The 20,761-nt window shown below is 44.5% G+C and overlaps 1 protein-coding gene across 50 annotated transcripts in view; it reads right to left on the bottom strand.

Annotated features, from left to right (window-relative positions):
- Positions 1-20,761, bottom strand: part of BMAL1 (basic helix-loop-helix ARNT like 1) — a 110,273-nt gene that overhangs the window by 21,601 nt on the left and 67,911 nt on the right. For 34 of the 50 annotated variants that reach the window (XM_035265846.3, XM_035265856.3, XM_078340559.1 and 31 more), the window contains 7 exons: positions 16,325-16,453; positions 11,685-11,832; positions 9,358-9,396; positions 9,038-9,079; positions 7,546-7,703; positions 5,726-5,805; positions 250-342 (listed from right to left, as the gene is read on the bottom strand). In XM_035265846.3, coding sequence (XP_035121737.1) covers positions 250-342; positions 5,726-5,805; positions 7,546-7,703; positions 9,038-9,079; positions 9,358-9,396; positions 11,685-11,824 — 552 coding nt within the window. In that variant the 5' untranslated portion in view covers positions 11,825-11,832; positions 16,325-16,453. Of the gene's footprint in view, positions 1-249; positions 343-5,725; positions 5,806-7,545; positions 7,704-9,037; positions 9,080-9,357; positions 9,397-10,831; positions 10,976-11,684; positions 11,836-16,324; positions 16,454-20,761 lie in introns of those variants that run through there. The other 16 variants (XM_078340574.1, XM_078340579.1, XM_078340577.1 and 13 more) reach the window with 4 other exon arrangements.

The following is a 20,761-nucleotide window of genomic DNA, read 5'->3' as shown; positions in this document are numbered from 1 at the left end:
ATTTATTTTGCAGCAATAGAAGAAAGCCATAATGCTTTTGATCAGATCAGAGTCCGATCTTTCAGTGGGGGGAATATGGAACATATTACAAGATTATTCTAAGTCTAAATTAATTTATCTGTTAAGAAGTTAAGAATTTTCTGGAAGAAGTTCACACATGACTTGTATACTATAATTATTCTGAAAACATGCAGTGACACTTCTGACTGCTGTGAGGCTGCCCACCACCAACAGGTGCATGAACAATACCTGGCTGTAGTTGAGGATCTTGAAGACAGACTCTGAGACAAAGAGTATCTTCCCTCGGTCACATCCTACGACAAACAAAAATCCATCTGCTGCCTAATCAGGAGAAATGAATAATCAATTTCTCGTACTTTAGGAAACGTAATTTGTTATCACCCTGATAGCAGAAAAGGATGTGTCTTCTAAGCATCCAAAGCACCGGAACACTCACTCACAGTTTCAGTGGTAATCTGAGAGCAGGATGCGGAAAACAAATGTCTCCAGAGAATTTAAAGTGAGTGTGTGTGTGTGTGTCTCTGCATGTGAAAAAGTTCAATTAAAGTAAGTTCTATTTCAAAACAGAATTCAGCTCGCATGTATTCTTTTGATGGTATCATGGTCCAGAGAAATCATATTTCATTGCTCTAATTGTAACAACTCTATGGAGAGTCAGAGAATCTGAGATTTGGCAGGACTCTTGAAGAATCCCCTCTCCAACATCTCAGCTGCCATCTGCCTTCAACTTGAATACCTCCAAGTACAGGGAGCTCTCTAAACAGTGGTTCTCAACATTTGGAGTAGTGTTTTTGTTTTTGTTTTTATGCTGTTGGTCTGGCATGGAGCCAAACACTGGGGTATTTTTTAAACCCATCCCACTTCCACATTAATGTGATTCTAATGTACCCAGGGCTGAGAATTACTACCCTCAAATGTTATCCCTCCATCCAGGGATGGACTATTTGCATTCCAAGTGAGACAAGAAAAGCAAAATTTCCCCCTTAGATTCTTCTTACCTCTTCTTCAGTTTAAATACAGGATAAAATATAAATGTTCCAATCAAACCAGGCATTAAGACAGGACAACATTTGGTAAAGATACTGAAGCAGGTAAATAACCCAAGCTATAGTGCCTGAGAGCTTGGGCTGTTTTGTCAGCATATGTGTGAATTCCACCCACTGCCTTCCAAGGCATACAACCACTAAACTACTGCTGGGGTCTTCTGGTGACAAGGAGGATGAGCCCCACTCTGTCATGCCCTTGCTCTTATGACTCAGCCCTCCTGCCCTCCCCCCTCACCTGGTTCTAATATACAGTGGGCTAGTTTATCGCCTTATTCACTGGCCCTCAATCTGTTCTTTGGAAAAATAACAAAGAAACTGTTCTCTTTTTCCACAAAAGGGCCTTCATGATATAGTTTAATTCAAAGAACTAGAAAATGAATTCATATGCCAGAGGGTAAAAGAATGGTGCATGCACTTGTGCTGGGACAGAAGAAATGAGTGAGAGGGGAACAGAATCACTGTTGCTGTGAGACTCTGGCAGGCTACTTAGCCAGAAGGAAGCTGCAGAAGATCCTTTCCTAAGTTAGGTTCCTAAGCCGGCCCAGGGGCAAGGGATGACAGTGAGGGGGAAGTAACTTTCCAAGCACCATCTGCTGGAAGCCTCATTCTGTCAACAAATAGTGTATTAATAACTTCCTCATTTGCCTTGCAGACAATCTTGTATCTCACAGAAGTGTTTTTGAGGCTTGTCATTAATGTGGTGACGTGGTTTGAAAGGTGACTAGACAGAAGGGACCTGTGACACCCTGGAGGTAATGCTGGGCAGGGTCAGACCTGAACCGACGACACTGGTAAAGTGATTTTAGCACTCCAGGGGGAAGCCAGTAGGTTCCAAAGCAGTGAATGCATCAGAGGGGGAGGCTCTGGACATTCCATATCCCCAGCATCCTGGAAGGCAGACCATCTATAAAGAAGCCGGGCCCAATGGACAGCTAAGGAGCAGAGGCTGTGAGAATGCTGCCAGCACCACAGAGCCACAGGGCCAGCCAGCGGCAAGGTCATGCTTGGGAAGACAGTGCAGGTTAATAAATGATACAGAGGCCCTGGTACAGTCTGCCTAGTTTTCAAAACATGGAGAAGTAGAATATGTAGGCATTGTAAACTGATATAGTTGACTGACCCCTGACATACACTTTATTAAAGATATTTTGAAAGCACTTAGTAAAGAAAGCAGTTTGTCAATTTTGCATTGCTGAGAAAGAGCAGAAGTCCAGTTCCTGCAGCCAAACTGTCTTGAGTATCATCTGAGTAGACCTGGCTTTCTGTTGAAGCAAATCCCTGGAACTGGGCCCCTGGCAGTGATAAGGGATTGGACAGTATTTCACAGCCACTGACATGTGCCAGAGAGGCGACAAAAGCTTCATCAGGCAAGACAGATCTCTCCTGAGTGCTGCATAAAACAAAGGAGTAGAAAAGATAAGCCCAAGATGAAGTATTTAACTGAGATAGCATTATAATCCTTGTTCCATATTCTAGTAAGTGTGGGTATCTGATAGAAAATTATTACAAAAAGCAACAACAAGAAAATAATTAAGCATGTGCCATTGCAAAAGGAACTTGTTTTATTTTTAAATTTTTCCATCCATAGGATTCTGCTTGATAATTATTTTACATACATATATGAAATAAATATATAGATTCTTTTTCTTAAAATAAGTCTGTATCCTACCCTAAAATGTCAATGATTTGGATGTTCTTAGAACAATGCCAAGCCTCTAGTAAGTACACAAAAGTGTTCGTTGAATTCATGAATAAGCAAGAATGAAAGGCATAGAGGCATGCTTATCACATCTATAGCTGCAGATCTGTTACCAGTATGGGAATCAGGACCAGCTACATAATTTGTGGGGCCCAGTACAAAATGAAAATGCAGGGATCCTTGTTCAAAAATTAAGATTTTCAAGATGGTGACAGAGCTTTAAACCAAGCATGGTGCCCTGTGAAACTGCAGAGGTCATGTGCCCATGAAGCTGGCCCCAGTGGCAGCTCTCGAGATGCTACATACATCGGTCATATTTTAACCTCAGCAAATCCTCTCTGAGAACATGGACATCTTAATGAAAAGGATGGAGAGGTTGGGTGGATGAAAAGGATGGAGAAGATGGACACAGTTGGGTGTCTGAATAACTGTGTCCTAAGAATAGTAACCAAAAGACCATCACTCACTTGATTGGGATACTGCTCCCACCCTAAAATGTTTCTCATTGATTTGGATGTTCCTAGAAAAATGCCATGCATCTAGTAAGTATACAAAAAATGCCTGTTGAATTTATGAATAAACAGGAAGAAAGGCACAGAGGCATGTATTGGATCTACAAGTCACACAAAGATTCCAAGGGTTACTAATGACAAGGTGGACTATGGGGCCATTCAACAAACGGGTTTTGACAGAAATGAGAGAGAAGTCTTATCTTAATTCAAAAAAGCACGTATACAAGATGTAAAAATTCTGACTTAACAGCTGGGCGCGGTGGCTCACGTCTGTAATCCCAGCACTTTGGGAGGCCGAGGCGGGTGGATCACAAGGTCAAGAGATCGAGACCATCCTGGTCGACATGGTGAGACCCCGTCTCTACTAAAAATACAAAAAATTAGCTGGGCACAGTGGCGCGTGCCTGTAATCCCAGCTACTCGGGAGGCTGAGGCAGGAGAATTGCCTGAACCCAGGAGGCGGAGGTTGTGGTGAGCCGAGATCACGCCATTGCACTCCAGCCTGGGTAACAAGAGTGAAACTCTGTCTCAAAAAAAAAAAAAAAAAAAAAAAAAAGTCAATAATTCATATTCAGGAGGGTTGGGGGAGGGGGCGGTATTGCAGCTGCTCTAAATGAGGTGGTACTAATAAGACGGCTTTTTTGCCAAGAAAGGCACTAGCCTCATTCAACCTCAGGCCAACCAGATCACAGTTGAAATGCTATATTGGCTTGTAGGAGTCACTTCTGGAAGGAATCGAGCAAATGCATGTGGCTGTGGAAAGTGTGTGTGGCAAACGCTGTTGGGGGAGCCAATTCCCAACACCATTCCCAGGCCCCTTCTTTCTTGCCTGTCGTGGTCCACCAGGGAGGCTGGAAAATCTATATACACTTGTTTCTGCACCCTGCCCTGCAGCTGCAGCTAGGTGTGACCAAGTGACACACTTTTGGATAAGCAGAAGTCCACTATTGAGCTTCCAAGAAGGTATACCCTTTCTTAATAAAAAGGACAGCCAGACTAGAGCCTCATTTACCCCCTTTTTTATAGTCAGTCTGGCTACTTGGACCTGGCAGAGGTACCTGGCTACATTAAGGAAAAAAGCTAGCATGCTAGCTTGGTGTGGTTGAGTACAAAGACAGAAAGAACCTAGTTCCTATTGACCTCAGTGAATCAGCAAACCCACATAACCTACTCAAGACCAGTTATACTTGAGAAACGAAGAAACTACACTTATTCATCTGGTCTTCTGGTCCTTGCAGGTTAATGCTTTCCAATTTGAGATAGCACGTCATGAGTTGATAAATAGAGAATGCTGGAATGAGCAGACAGGCCAGGCTTACAGAGAGCTGAAAATGGATAGTGATGATACAGAAATCCAGATGCACTACCCTCTACTCTATAGCTTTGCAAACTTCAGCTCTAAGATGGGTATGAAGATTCTGTAGGTAAGGTCAGCCCTGACTTCATGGGAGGTAGGAGAGGGCATCCTTCCTTTTAGTTATATTTTTCTATTCTCTGTTTACAATTTCCAAGAACACATGTTTACGAATACAGTTTCTTTCCTTTCAATTCCCACGTTAATCTCACTTTACGTGTGACACAACTTAGAGCCCTGTGCAGGCCTAATTCCACATGGAAGACGATAGGTTCCCACAGTGCCACCTCAACCATCTCCCAGCAGAGAGTTAGCAAGACAGAGAGACCACTTACATCAAGCAAGTGAAAGTGTATATTTCTTCCATTTATTTTTCTTTTTTGAACCACTAGTCTTTGGAAGTTTTGTTTCTGTTTTTGTTTTTGAGACAGCCCCACTCTGTTGCCCAGGCTGGAGTGCAGTGGCACGATCTCACCTAACTGCAACCTCCACCTCCTGGGTTCAAGCGATTCTCATGTCTCAGCCTCCCAACTAGGCACCTGCCACCACACCCAGCTAATTTTTATATTTTTTAGTACAGACAGGGTTTCACCATGTTGGACATGCTGGTCTCGAACTCCTGACCTCAGGTGATCTGCCTGCCTTGGCCTCTCACAGTGCTGGGATTACAGACGTGAGCCACAGTGTTGTTGTTTTGATAGGATTTTGGTGTAGAGATGTATGTGGACTTTCTTTGTGCTAGCGGTTAAATCAGGTGAAGAGAAATTCTCAATTGTTGTCAGTTTCAGTCCCTTCCTAAAATCTTCATGCAGAAATGTAATTGCTAAATTCCTCTTACAAATCCTGCCTCTTCTGATTTAAAATTGCGGTGGCAAAGACCTTCCATTTTTGCCTAGACAAGGTTAAATGAGGAGGAGAAAGATTTTATGGAAGAAATGTGAAGCCTGTCCAAACAATAAGCTAAAAGGAGGGACCTGAGAGAGGAAGCACGCCTAAAACAAAGCTCAGTGTTGAAACATCAAATTCCCACATGCTGGTGCTTACTCAAAAATTTATAAAAACAAATGTAAGACAATCCCATAACTGAACGTACCCTGAGAATTAGGTGTTTCAATTCATCGTCTGATAGAAAAGTTGGTTTGTAGTTTGCTTCTGTATATGGATTGGTGGCACCTTAGGAGGAAAAAGAGAAAGAATCAGTATACTCGATATTCAGAAAATGTCTCATTCCAACTTGCTGCCTCAAACCTCTGTAAGTGGCCTAGTCCCTATGACCGGTATTTCAATTTTATTGTTTAGGCCTTAACTGAGACAGGTCTAGATCTGGCTTTGGACAGAATCCTGTAAGACAAAGAGAATTCCATGGAAAAGAGAACACTGTTACCCACAGGAGACCTAACCAGCTTGTTTTTCTCATTACAGGGAAAAACCAAGAGATAATAGAAGGAAGTTTAACAATATGCTTCTAAGAGAGAAGGCAGCTCAGGAAGTAAACTGGTAGAGGCTCCTCAGAGAGTTCCCTCCTCCTAAGATCTGTATTAAATGGGTTGTCTCGTAGTCCTTCAAATCACCACTCTAAATGTTCTTGGGAAACCATCCAATCTGCCAGGCCCTGAGTAAATACATTGTAGAAGCCATTAAATGTAAGTTCTTCTTCATCAGGGGTAAGTTAAACGAGTGTGGCAATGTGGAAAAATGCATTGCTTCAGTAAATGCAGCCCCCGCTCCCAGGACTGAAAGGGGATAAGACTTATATTTAAAAGGCTGTCAATCTGGCATTTTTCAGAACAGTCACTTAACGGAGAAAAATGCCAGCAGTAAATGATTTGGAATCTGTAGAACAGCAAGTAGAATAGTGAAGGAATAAAACGAAAAGGATCTATAACAATTTAAAGTACCATGGAGAGGGAGGGGAATAGGATGTGTTGCAAACATCCTGTTGATCCCTGTCCCTGCTCTTTAACTTGGGATTTGCTACTTTTTTCCTTCTAATTTAATAGAAATAAGTTTATAATAATTTAACCCATATTATCTGCGTGAATATGAATTTTTAAACGCCATTCTCCCAGCACAGGATACAATATTTATATTTTTGAATAATGATCTTCAGATAAAACCAGCTACTTCTTATTTCTGGCGGCTTGGTGCAAATATAAAAAGATGCAATTCTTCTACCACACAGGTCAGAGATCTGACTGAGCGCCCACTTTCCAATTTCCTCCAAAAGTCCAAGACTAGCTATGGAAAATTCCAGGAACAGCATTCACTAAAATGCCTGATATATTTCAGATTTCTCTTGTGGTTTGGATAAGTCACTTCCACTTTTCTGCCTCTGTTTTCTCACCCTCCCCACACTCAGAAAAGAAGGAAAATACTGCCTCCCTCACAACGAGTGGATCTGGTTCGGGAAAATTCCAGGAAGATGAAAATATCCTGTGTTCATTCCTGACAACAAAATGCCGCGAGAAACCTCAACCCGTGACTCACTCTTCAAAGGAACCATGATGAATTTTCATGTTAAAAACTGAAACTGACTTTTCTGTGTCACTGTGTGCACCTATGTTTCTTCGTGTTATAATTGTAAGGGTGGGATCCAGGAACAAACACAGGCAAGATGTGAGAGCAGTATCGTCTCTGATAGGCATGTAGCCTGATTACATGCATATACAGACATGCAAAGCACATAGTTTCTATGTTTTGAGGATGGGTGACTACAAAATTGCATGCAAACCCCACATAAGCTCAATCATCATTTCATTTGGCATCACGGCTGTTGCTGAAAAGTATAGGCATACTACTCAAGGCTACATAATTGCAAGTAATAAACACTTGCCTTTGGGACAGGAACATTCTAGGCAAGGGTGGTAACATTTGTGGGCAAGGGCATAAGGACAGTAGAGCCCAGGGTCTCACCTCTTAATGTTTTCATATGCTGAACAGCCATCCTTAGCACAGTAAGTTTATCTAATTTCCTGGACATTGCGTTGCATGTTGGTACCAAAGAGGCCAATTCATCTATAAAACTGTTCATTTTATCCCGACGCCGCTTTTCAATCTGACTGTGGGCTTCCCTGAACAACAATATAAAAAAATGATTTCTTAAAACATGTAACCAAGCATCAAGAAAAGATGACAAAAATACATGAGTTGTAACTGTTTTCAATGTTCATCTGACAAGGCAAATTTAGAATTTGCAGAGTGTTTAAAATTAGACTTTTCTACTAAAGTTTCCAAGAAAATGGTCTCACTGCCAGGTCAGTATTAGTTTTTTTTATGTTTACCTCATCCTTAGAATTCAGGAGAAAAGCTACAAAAATTGTCTTTTCAGAGTAAACTGAATTGTTCATTTCACCTCGTTTTCTTTTCCTTTCGGCCTTTGTAAAATTGGATTTTGAAATGGGGCTGGAAGGAAAGAGAAGGGAGATGGTGGCTTCATAGCGCAGAGCACCCAGGGCCCCATGGACTGTCCCTGAGGTCTGTGAGGAGCCCGCTGTGTGGCTGTGTGACCTGGGCAGGGCACCACTTCTTCCAAGTCACAGCTTCACTGACTAGGACACCCAGTAACCAACGCTGTCATCCCTGGATCAACCAGGACCCCACCTAGGTACAGCAGATGCTACATCTGTTCCCAGGAGCCTCCTCTGAGGAATGTCACATTCCTCCCTCCCAAGAGTGGCTGTCCACTGAGGCAGGGTGGCACTGCCCTGGCACACACTCTCCCTGAATGATGTGTACCTGCCGTTGGTGACAGTCCTAAGGAGGTGCAGCAACTATGGAAATTGAGTTTGCTGCAGCTGCCACAGATACAGAGCCATGGGAGTTCCTGCCAAAGCTGGCCTCCAAGGGAAGAGCTTGAAGCCTTAGGGCAGCTGATTTCTGTGCCCCCTGTATCAGTTTGTCATGACACAGCCTCAGAAGGTCTTGGTACTAATGGCAGAACAACTGAGGACCCAATGGGAAGAGGTCAGCAGCTGTGGCTGGAGGTAGGAAGAACCAAAGCAGAGAATGTACTTGAGGCACCGGTGTGCCCCATGTGGGACATTCAGCTGCAACTTGCAATGCAATAGGGGCCCCTTTCAGAAGCGAGTCCCAGCCCTCCAGTCAGGAAGACATCCTCTACCGAAGACTGGGAAAAAACGAGCCTTGATTGATTTCTGCTACCTTCAAATCCCCTTCAGGTTAAAAGGTGCTTAGACAGCAAAGAGTAAAAGCCAGTCCAGCATGGAGAGCATGGAGGGCAGAAGGCCACCTTGGCCAAGGCCTGCTACTTGCCTGTTCTTTAAGGATGTGACAGTGCCCAACAGGACTCTTTGCCCAATAGGACCAAACACACAGAGCCTCCTCAGCTGCTCTCTAAGCAACCAGAATTAGGACGCTTTGTAGACAAAATGAGGTCTAAGCTTACCTTGCATTTTTTATCCTTCCTTGGTGTTCTGTGTATTCTAACCTGGGGGGAGGAAAAAGGCAAAAGATAAAAACATAATTCTCTGGAGATGAATGGCAAAGTTACACACTGCTCTTTTATTCTGCCCCATCCCTGTCATCTCTCTGCAGACAAACAAGAGGACTGGGGGTTGGAGGGACACAGTGTAAGCCCACAGGCCACAGCCTCCTTGCTAATCTCCAGTTGACGACATGGGTGCTGCCCCAAGTGAAAGAATGTGTAACAGTGCAAAGCAAATGGCTCTAAGGACGCTGAAGTTCAAATTACTAGGTTCATGGTACCTTCCATGAGGGTCATCTTTGTCTGTGTCCATGCTTTCTCTGAAAAAACAAGAGAGAATGTGACTGCATGTTAATAAAGACATACAGAAGAGCCTCTTAAGACAGAAGGTTCTCATTTATCCAGAAACCAAACAATTAGAAAGCTCAAACAGCCACAATATTGATTAATGATGTATAAGGGTAAAACAAACAAATGGAAATTAACCTGAACTTACTATAAAACCTGGACCAGTTCTCAGATTATCAAACAATAGTTATCTCAATAGTGCATTAACTTATGTTTTACCATATTTCAATTGTTTGAAAATTGGGAATATGTAGAGTTTACAAAAATGCTTAATTAACCACAGTATCAAAATAGCTATAACCTCTCATTCCCCCCACCCCATTATTCTGGATAAATGAAGCTTATTCCATTTGCAAAACATATTGAGCATCAAAGATACATGTGCATACTTATCTATCTGGCGGGGAAGGGGTGAAGTGAGCAGGGGGAATTAAAGTACCAATAAAGTACTGAGCAGAGCCCCAGGAACTTTTCAAAGGCACGCTGCCAAATGTTCTGCTTCTCAGCTAGGTGGGAACCCCTAGACTTTAGGAATTGGGATAGAGGGGAGTAGTGGGGATGAGGGCCACAGAGAGTCCTGGGGTCACAGCTAGGATCTCCCTCCCTTTCACAGACTCCAGAGATCCAGGTTTCGTTGCATCTTGTGGTTCAGTAGAAGAAAACAGACTGAAATCCCCAGAGGAAGGAGTTCCAAATCCTTCTCATGGCCTTCTCCAATCCATATATTTATCAGGAGAACATGGACTGCCACCTGAGCCTGTCTCCTTTTTCCTTTATCCCATAGGAAAGGAGAGATCATGGCCCTTCACACAATGTAATCCCAAGGGCAAAAACGGCTATTTCTAGGAGCACTGGACCATATCATGGGGATTCTAGAACAGTGTTCCCAATTAGACGCCCTGGGGTTCCTCACAGGCAGAGGGTTTCTCCAGCTAGTTCTAAAGTTTAGAGATCATGCAGGCCCCACGGAAGGGCAAAAACTACCCCCTTCCCTTTTGTCTAGAATTCTCTCTGCTCCTTGAGGACAGATGATCATCTCAGGTGAGAAAAAGCTCTGCCTGACAGTCACAGATGACTTCAGTTAAATTAAAATGATAGTGAAAGAGATTATGGTTGCTTAATTAGTCGAGTCTCCATGAATTACAGCAGATTAGCAAACCAGGATCCACAAGGGAAATCTGAGGGGTCTTGGGTGGTGACCAGGCTGGAAACCACAGGTGTAGATGGCAGAGGCCTTAGAACATAATAGTGGCTCCCTCAGCACTTGCTCAAGACAAAGGGTTTGTGGTCAACATCTCACAGTCTCTCTGCTGGGGAGTTACTGCTATGGAAGAGCACCCTCACAGCCCTCATACCCACTCTCCAGCCCCTGGGTGTTGGCTGTCTTAATCATCTGGGATAACTTACATATTAATCATAGCATCTCCTAGTGGGCATCTGACCTCCAGCCATTGTGCTCCCCAAATTCGACCTGTGAACTTCAGCAGAAAGGACATCTGCTGTAGGGGGGATACCTCCTCAGAGATTTTCCCTCATTAAACAAAAGAAAACCTCTTAAATGGACATTTGGGTAAGATTCTACACAGGTGTCTCAGCAAAATAAAATGTGCCTTTGAACGTTCTACATTGCCATATTTCCTAGGTGTTTATACATACACAGAATGATGACTGTGTGAAAATTTACTTACTCAAAAGAAAAGTCATCAAGTCTAAAAATAAACAAAAATGCTATTTAATATAACAAGTTCATACGAATTTAAACAATGTTTAAGGACAATATCAATGTTCCTAACTTGTTTTCAGAGAGGACCTTCACCCATTCCTTCCACAAACATTCATTAAGCACCTGACATTTGCTGTCTTCCTCAGAGAGGCCCTCGGGCAAAGCTCTCTTTGAACCCCCTGAGATGACACCCATAGACTTAACCCTCTTGCTCAAAGGAGCAAAGAAAGAAGAGGAAGAAACGGGTTAAAGGGGTAAAAGGCAGACCTTGGCCTTAAGACTGTTCTTTTCCTCTTGGTGTATAACATTTTGGGGATGGGACGTGAAAGTAAAATGCCTCAGCAGTGCTGAAGGCTCCCTTCTTGCTTACAAGTCAGGGGAAGGTAAAGCTAAAAACCAACCGTGTAGCCACCTAGAGCTGGATTTTTTAATTCCCATCCCCTTTTCCAGGAGCAACAGTAGTTGGCTGCTAGATGTTCCATGCCCGAGAACTGACACCAAGTTTAACAAGAGGAAGACATGCCCCAAAGGCCTTACTGGTAGTCAGTGGAGCTGCCTTTCCGTTTGCGGTTGCAATCCACACCACTGGTACCAAGAGAGCTGGAGAGTAGGTCGGTGGGGCCCGGGGACATGAAATCACTGATGGTTGAAGAAATGTCCATTCTCTGGTCTGCCATTGGTTGATCTGCAATTGTTGCAAGAGGCACAAAGGTGTGTTTATTTCAATGAACTCTCTAAAGCAGTGGAGAACCCAGGGTGGTGCTTGGGGGTTTGGCAGAGGCGGGAGGTTGGGGGTAGGGGCAGACCCAGGGCTGGTTTACAGCAGCCCTAACACATCTCTCACACCCCTGGACCCAGAACAGGCACATGGTAGAATGGAAAGAGCATCATATTTATTTTACAAGTTTTCATAGGTAATTTAAGCCCACCCGCTCATTTCTCTGGTGAAGACACAAAAGCCTAGAGAAGCTAACAGCTTCTCCTGGGTCCCTGTGCTGTGGCGTCAAAAAACTAAACTAAAACCAGAAGCTCCAGCAGTGACAACTCAGGGCTATTCCCACTGAGGGGACCAAATATCCCCGATGTTCTCTGACAATGCTAATTATTTTTTCTCCCTTTTCTCCACCAGCAAAGCTAATTTTATCTTTATTGTATTTTTTTTTTTGGGACAGAGTCTCACTCTGTCACCCAGGCTGGAGTGCAGTGGTGCAATCTCAGCTCAAAGCAACCTCCACCTCCCAGGTTCAAGCAATTCTCATGCCTCACCCACCCAAATAGCTGGGAAGCTGGGACTAAAGGGGTGTATACCACCACACCTGGCTAATTTTTGTATTTTTAGTAGAGATGGGGTTTCACCACGTTGGCCAGGCTGGTCTTGAACTCCTGGCCTCAAGAGATCCACCTGCTTCAGCCTCCCAAAGTGCTGGGATTACAAGTGTGAGCCACCATGCCTGGTCGCTAATTTTATTTTCTTCTAATCAATAAACATATGATCAAGGAAACAAATAAATGCTAAGTTCTTTATTATATTTGTACTTCTGTTATGACTTCTGAGAGTTTGTTTGGAAGTTCTAGCAGAAGAATGCAGCTAGTCATATACCCTTGACCAAAGACCAGTCCTCCTCTATCAGGGATGGTCATCCTCTTTGAGCACAACAGCTTCAGGAGGGATGCACATGGAGTGGTGAGAGAGGAAGGGGACACCCGCCTAGCCAGTCAGGTCAGCCCAATCAACCCTGGTGATCAATGGGGTGACAGATGTTGCACCCAGATCATCCTCACAAATGTTATGACTTTTGTAAACACTGTAAGAAAGCAGAAAATAGCCTTTCTTCCACTGTAAGTCTTACTTGGGAATCAAGAAAATATGGTCTCTATCACTAGCTCAGGCAATCTGTCTGCTGTCCCCCAACTGTCAGCATCCTTTGCAAGGAAAGCCACAAATGATGAAATGAAGACAATGTAAACAAATTTGTAAAACATTTTGAGAACTAGTATTTTAAAAGCATTAAGCAAACCAGCCCTCGAAAAGGGGCTAAGTTCCTTGCGAGGGATTATGACTACAAGCCCAGTTGGAGAGGTTGGGCAGGGTGCCTGCCTATAGCCAAGGGGTCTGAGCTCTGTGCAGTAAGACTGGAGCTGTCAAGACCCCGCTCTGGACCCAAGTTCCCTCATCTGCAAAACCGGCCCTTGAAACAGGAGGGTGAGTGTGAGCTACTGTGTCCCACTGTCACTGTTATGCTGACAGGTGAGTGAATCCATTGCCTCCGGTTAGATGATTGCCAATTTTTCACTTTGATAAGTGCTGCTGTGTGAATATCTTTGTGTATATTGCCTTACATTTGAGCGATTATTTCTTGGAATAAATTTCTAAAAGTGGGACTGACAGGTCAAAAGGGGACACACGTTGTATTCTGGAACATACTGTAACACTGTGCTCCAGAAAAGCGACAATAATTTCTAACCCCAATGGGAGCTCTTGCCCGTCTGAAGAGAAAAGAAAACCTCACTGTTTTTACTTGTATTCTTCAGTTATTACTGATGGTGCTCTTCTGGTTACAGATGTTTCTCTGTCTTCCCTTGTGCCTGTCCATGTTCTGTTTTTCTACCACAACGGCCTCGTACCTCATTGTTCTCCTGTGTAACGGGACATGGCTGGAGAAAACATACCCCTCAGAGGTCTGCATGCTGCCCAGCGATCCTGCATTTCCTGGCCATTTATTTTCCCATTCTGCTACGAAGGACTTCATGCTTTGTCCTCTCTCCTCAAACTTCCAACACGTCCTCAGTCTCCACCCTCTGCTGATGACTCTAAGCTTCTTAGTGAACTGAGAAAAGATGCTCCTGCTTAGGACCCCCTCCCCAGCTCATGCTGGATTCTACCTCTCTCACCTCCTCGAGACCACCATTTCAGAACCCTCACCCCAGCCCAATCCTGCACCATCCACTCTCCCTATGCTACTGAATCATTTCCGTTTGGGTAAAAACAGGAGTTATGTAACTCTCATCTCGGGAAAAATAAACTTATTTGAATACCATCCTCCTCCGGCTATTGTCCCATTTCTCTGTCTCCAGTTCTTTTCCTCTTATTCTCAGTAACCCAACTACAATCAGGTTCTCTCCCCATCATTCCCAGGAAACAGCCCTTGTTGGGTTGACCAGTGACCTCCCCAGTGCTAGATCCAATGGCCAGTTCTCCATACCCTCTCTCCTTGCCCATCAGCACATCCGGTAGAGCTGATCTCACCCTTCTCACTGTCTTTTGCCTTGGGAGATCCCCTTTCTTGTGGACTCCTTTCATTTCAGTCACTCCATTTTGCTCCCTTTGGCTGGCTCCTCCTCATCTCCCTCGACTCTAAAGAGAGGGTCCCATGGATGTCCTGGGCCCTCTCCTCTGTCCATGCATGCTCTCTAGGGACTCTAGTTAGTGTCATTCTTTCAAATATTATCAACACTGTGACAACTCCCAAATTTATATCTCCAGCCTAGATGTCACCCTGAATTACAGATTTTTATATCCAGTCACCTCCCTGACATCCTCACTTGAATATGTAAGAGAGATGTCAAACTGAAATATCCATAACCAAAACTCTAATTCTCTCCAAGCCAAGCCTCTGAGTCACTCCTATGTCAATCCTTCTGGTTGCCAGGCCCCAAACCTAGAAGCCACCCTGACTCCTTTCTTTCACAACCTGCATTCAACCCAATCAGCAAATCCTATCAGCTTAACATTCCAAAAACAGCAAATCTGCTATCAGCTCAACATTCAAGGACTTCCATGTCATTTCATCAGTGAAGCTCCCTTGAATATCCATATGATGCAAACCCTGCCAAACCTCCCTAACCCAGTCCCCTGCTTAATGTTTTGTCCTTAGCCCTTAGCAAAATGTGACCTACAATAATCTACCATATTCACTGGCTGTTCTCTCCATCAGGGTCTAAGTATTTGGAGAGCAAGGAAATTATTTACTGCTTGTGCCCTTAGTGCCCAGAATACTTTCTAGCACATACCAAGTGCTCAATACATAGATATTGAATGAAAGAATTCATATACTAAGAATATTAATTCTTTGTTCATTGCTGATGTAAACACATTTTCCACTTTTTTTTTTTTTTTTTTCAGACAGTCTCGCTCTGTCCGTAGGCTGGAGTGCAGTGGTGAGATCTCGACTCACTGCAACCTTCACCTCCCGGGTTCAAGTGATTCTCCTGCCTCAGCCTCCCGAGTAGCTGGGATGACAGGCGCCCACCACGACGCCTGGCTAAGTTTTGTATTTTTAGTAGAGATGGGGTTTCACCATGTTTGCCAGGATGGTCTCCATCTCCTGACCTCACGATCCACCTGCCTCAGTCTCCCAAAATGTTGGGATTACAGGCGTGAGCTACCACGCGCATCCCACCCTTTTGTTTTTTTAAACTGTTTACAATATTTGTATGTGGCACCAAAAGTGACATGTTTTAAAAGCCTTTTCCTACCACAAATAATGTAAATATTCTCTTCTTTTTACTAAGATTTTAAGGATTTTTTAATTTAATGCTATTTGGAAATGATTTTGGTACACTACCTAAGCTTAGGAATTTCTTACATCCCTCTAATGCATAGAAAATTTTTCTAACACCATTTGCTAGCTCATCCATCCCATTGCCACTAATGTGAAATACCCCTTTATCGATTTATCACCTCTTTCTGGACTCTCTATTCTGTTCCTCTGATCTAGTTATCTCCATCACAGTACCATACCGTTTTGATGACTGTGCCTTACAATACATTTGACCAGCTAGCAGAACAAATAGTTCCTCTCTTGCTGCTCTTTATTTGCAAACATTTCCTAGCTGTTCTCTCTGATTTATCCTTCAAGAAGTATTTCATGATTATTTAATCACATGAAAGACCCTTTTGAGTGGGTGCCATTGTTGTTATTTTGTCATTAACATTCACAGAAGCAGGGCCAGGAAATGAGTACAGAGCCCTGGCCCCTTTGGGCCAGGTGGCAGACAGGAAGTACCTCCAGAATCCCCTACTCCCTTTTTTGACCACCCAAACAACCACATGAGGTGGAATATCCCAAGTTTCAGAGTTCCTGGAAGAAACTACACTTCCTAAAGGAAGAAATGTTATGCAAGCTACCAATAATTATCAGTTGCCGGGGGCAGGAGAGGGGACACTTCTTTGTTACCTGAAGTTACAGCGCTTACACCCCAGATCCAGCTTGGGAGGAGTTCGGGGCCTCTGGACTTGTTGGTCACCTCAAAGCGATTTTCATGTTTTGTAATTTCTTTTCAGGCAGTCAGCTTCTTCCAAAAACCTACAGTGGGGGCCACAAGAAAAGAAAACCCAGACAGGTCACTTTGAGGTAAGCAAATGTAAAAATCTCTTATTAGCTAAGGGAGATGGTAGAGATGGTTCAGACTCCTAATTACAGGGAGGAAGGCTGGGCGGGCTCCTCACACTCTACCAGCACTCACCACCCCTTGCTGCCTGGCCGTCCTTCAGCTCCTTGTTAAAGCTAAGCTGCAAACACATGAAAAAATCTGGCAGGAGATATTTTCTGTGAAAAACAATGCCTTCAAAGTTACTAAAACTGGATTCTTGGGCATGTCCTTAGAAGGAAGTCAGTTGTGTTTTTTCATTTCTCCTACTGGGTCAAGTAATCATAATTGCAAAAACCTGTTGAGTGTGATTTTGTGTCAGGCTCTATCCTTATTGTTTCATGTAGATTAACTCACTGAAACCTGACAGTAACTCTATGAGGTAGACACTCCCATGTTCTCCATTTTACAGAAGAGGAGGCTGAGGCACAGAAAGGTGAAGAAATTAGCCAAAGTCACACAACAAGACAGTGGCGGCCTCTAGGAGCTACCTCACTGCTGAAGACACCACTCAGCTCTGGCTAGGTTGAAGGCAGTAGCCTGAAGCCAGACAAGAAGAACAATGAAAAACAACAGAAAACGTGTCTTCAGAAAACGTTAAGTCAAAACATAATGCCAGTAGAGCCAACAGCTGAAACTAACTGCTGAAGCGAGCTCCACGGTCTAAAGAAAACATCAGTGAATCTCAAGTGCATCTGGGCACAAAGGAAGTTAAGAGAGAAATGAATTCTGAAATGGTGTTCATGGTAGCCACGTGGCAATGCTCTCTCCCACCTTACTGACAGGACTGAGGGGTCTCCTCTCCACCCTGTGACTCAAGTGGACAATTCCTGTGTCTGGCAGGAACTGACTCTCAAAGGAAGAAAAGGGTCACCCCACATTCTCCTAATCCATACTTGCACTGCCTTTAGATGGCAAAATTTAAATTTTAAACAGGGCTTTCCTGACCTTTCTGAAGCAAAAGTTTTTAATTTCAAATTCCACTGGCTAATTCTTCCAGTCTTTGGGGTGTGTATCTTTGTCTTGACCGTTATAGAGATCGCTAAATGAATATCTACGAATATTCCAGTCTCCCACGGCATTCATTCCCTGTTGCAGTCTGATTCAGGAACCCTCACTGTGTCGGATTCTGTTAACCCCAGTCTGGGCACATGCAAATAATATGACCAGAAATTTTGGGCCTCCCATCCTTAAGCCTCAACTGGTAAAGCAGCAGCAAATGAATGTGAAATCCCCAGGCTTAGTATATGTAATTCCATCTAAATCTGATTCTCTGTTTAGGTCACACGCTATCCTCCCAGCCCCCAAATTAGCAACCCAGAATCTACCCTGGGCTTCCTTCCTCTCTCTCCCTCCCACACCCCACAGCCCCCACACAGCCCTCTAAGGGATGGGCCCAGCCACTTCCCTCCAGCTCCTTGTTGCTGCCTAGGTTCAGTCTGCTGTCCTTGCCAGCCTCATCCCCTCCCCACTGTGGTCAGAGGCAGGACACCCCTTTGCTCAGACCACTGCAAAAGCTTCACTGCTCCCCCTAAGTCTTCTAGACAAGTGTCAAAACCCCCCAGCAAGAAACATCAGGCCTTGCTTAGTCTTCAGCCCAACCCTCCCATCTGCTGCCCAAAGCCCCCGACAGACTAAAAGACAGAGTTCCCAGAAGCACCCTGCCTCTGCTGGGTCCATGTTTCTTGCAGGTGTGGCTCCCTTCAACCACACTGTCACCTGATGAATGCCTGCTTTTCTTTCCTGTGCACACGGGCTCACCTCCTGGAGAAGGCTTCACAGCTGTATCCTCTCTCCCTGACTCTCCTGCAGCTGCTCCTGCCCCGGCTCCTTCACGCCCTGTGGCAATTCTCTGCTTGCAGGCCTGTCTGTCCACCTCCCATAAGCTTCACACAGGTAGGGCCTTATTTATAGGCCTCTCCTGTGCCCAGACTCATTCCTCACTCCTGGTGGTACACAACAAATGCTAAACGAAAGAAACAGCTTTTCTCGTTCTCTGAGTTCCCTGAAATCTACTTATTTATTTAATTATTTTTTGAGACAGTCTTGCTCTGTCACCAAGGCTGGAGTGCAACGGCATGATCTCGGGTCACTGAAATCTCTGTCTCCCGGGCTCAAACTATCCTCCTGCCTCAGCTTCCCATGTAGCTGAGACTACAGGTGTGCACCACTACCCATGTCCGGCTAGTTTTTATATTTTTTATAGAGAGGAGGCTTTGCCATGTTGGCCAGGCTGGTCTCAAAGTCCTGGGCTCAAGCAATCTGCCCATCTCAGCCTCTCGAAGGGCTGAGATTATAGGCGTGAGCCACCATTCCCAGCTCTGACTTCCCTGAAATTTAGATGAAGGATCCAAAGTACTAAACCCCATATGAAATTTTGTATTTTGATCAATTTTCCCAATACTCAAATTTACTTTATAGAAATAAGAATAATAAATGGTAATATAGATTTTGGTACTTTTGCAAAACAAAAATCAAAAAAGTCTTTTTTTTTTTGAGACAGGTTCGCACCCTTTTGCCCAGGCTGTGGTGCAGTGGTGTGATCATAGCTCACTGCAACCTAGAACTCCTGGCCTCAAATGATCCTCCCACCTCAGCCTCCCAAGTAACTGGGACCACAGGTATATGCCACATACACAGCTAATTTTTTATGTTTAGTAGAGACAAGGTCTCACTCTGTTGCCCAGACTCCTGGGCTCAAGCAATCCCCCCAAATCACCCTCCCAAACTGTTGGGATTATGGGCTGGAGCCACCATGTCCAGCCTCAGAAAGCCTTTTTTATATGCCTAGACAAAGTAAGAAAGCGAAACTAGCTGTGACACTTAATTAACATTATTTTTGGAAAACTGTTTTCTGCCCAAGAAGGTGTTCTTAGATGTAAGAACAACAAATAAAACAACAAAAGATAAAAAGGAAAGCCTTTTTCTGGGCTACTTCCACAAGGAATTTGAGCCAACAGACGTGCCTTTGAGAGGGCACCCTTGCCGAGGGTGGGCTCTGAAGGCCACCCTGACCTGGCCATCCACATGGCATGTGGTGAGAATGCTCTGGGGAGAGACTGGTCTGTGGTCCTGGAGTCAGGGGCTACAGGTGTGCCCACTTCCGAGCTAGCCAGTCCCAAAGGTGGGATGGAGGCTTACTGGACTGCCGGAGAAAGCAAGGCAATGGAGGGACTTGTGCAGGATGCCTTGGAAGAATGTGAGGGCACCCTCCATTCCACCGAGGAGCATGGGGAAAGGATCTCAGGGCTCCATAGAAAGGACCAAGGAAGGTATAAGAGAAGACACAGCCTAGCCTGCCCTGCAAACAGAGGCCTTGGCAGCTGAGAAGGGCCAGGGCATCAGCCACTAGAAGGTGCCCGAAGGAGACACAGCTGCTCCTCTGAGCAAAGCAGGGTGAGGCTGAACACTGCCTTTTAAGAAACCCATACCCACCATCTACAGGAAGATGACCACATCCAAGACCCCCAGTCCAGACCAGATGACTCCCTCCTTTCCCTGGTCCCTGCCTCAGCACCCTAAAATGTGAAAGAAGAGAAAGGCGAGCCTGGCAAAGTGGATCAATGTTCCAGACCCTGAGCTGCTGCACCCAGTGGGAAGGTTCTGCACTGACAGCCTGGTGGCAGGCCTGGCCATGTGACTGGCCCTGACCAATGAAGAAATGGCCCTGACCAAGCAGAAGTGACAGCTACAACTTTCTAAAGAACCTTTAACATGTGTTCCTCTGTCTGTGCCCAAGACTGTCAATTTCCTGGCTAGAATCTCCTCATTTAGCCAGAGTGGATGGACAGTAGCACAAGGAAGAAAAACCCTTTGCTACTGTAAGCCACTGAGATGTTGAGGTTGTTTATTACCAGGGTGACCAACTCATCCATTTGCCCGGGACCTTCTCATTTCAGCACTGAAAGTCCTGCATCCCAGGAAACCCCTCTGTCCCAGACAACTGGGATGATTGGTCCCCTAGTCACTAGTATTGTACAACCCATTGTATGCTGATTGACAGGGGCCAGAAGAAGGAAATGAAGACTAGGATTCCACAGCCACAGATCAAGTCTGATCCAGGAGCAGGAACAGGAAACAAGGACATTTAAAATAAACAAGTTTAATCTTCACAATAACCTATCCATTCATTGTGATCATTATCCCAATTTTCAAGGCAAGGAACCAAAAACTGAAGGGGCAACTTATTTTACTTAAAATGACACAGCTAGCAAGTGGGATGAAACCCAGGTATGTCCAGTTTC

The sequence above is a fragment of the Callithrix jacchus genome, chromosome 10 (assembly GCF_049354715.1).
Source record: "Callithrix jacchus isolate 240 chromosome 10, calJac240_pri, whole genome shotgun sequence".
NCBI classification, from domain to species: Eukaryota; Metazoa; Chordata; class Mammalia; order Primates; family Cebidae; genus Callithrix; species Callithrix jacchus.
Note: the sequence above shows the minus strand (reverse complement) of the source record. Positions and strands in the feature narration are given on the sequence as shown.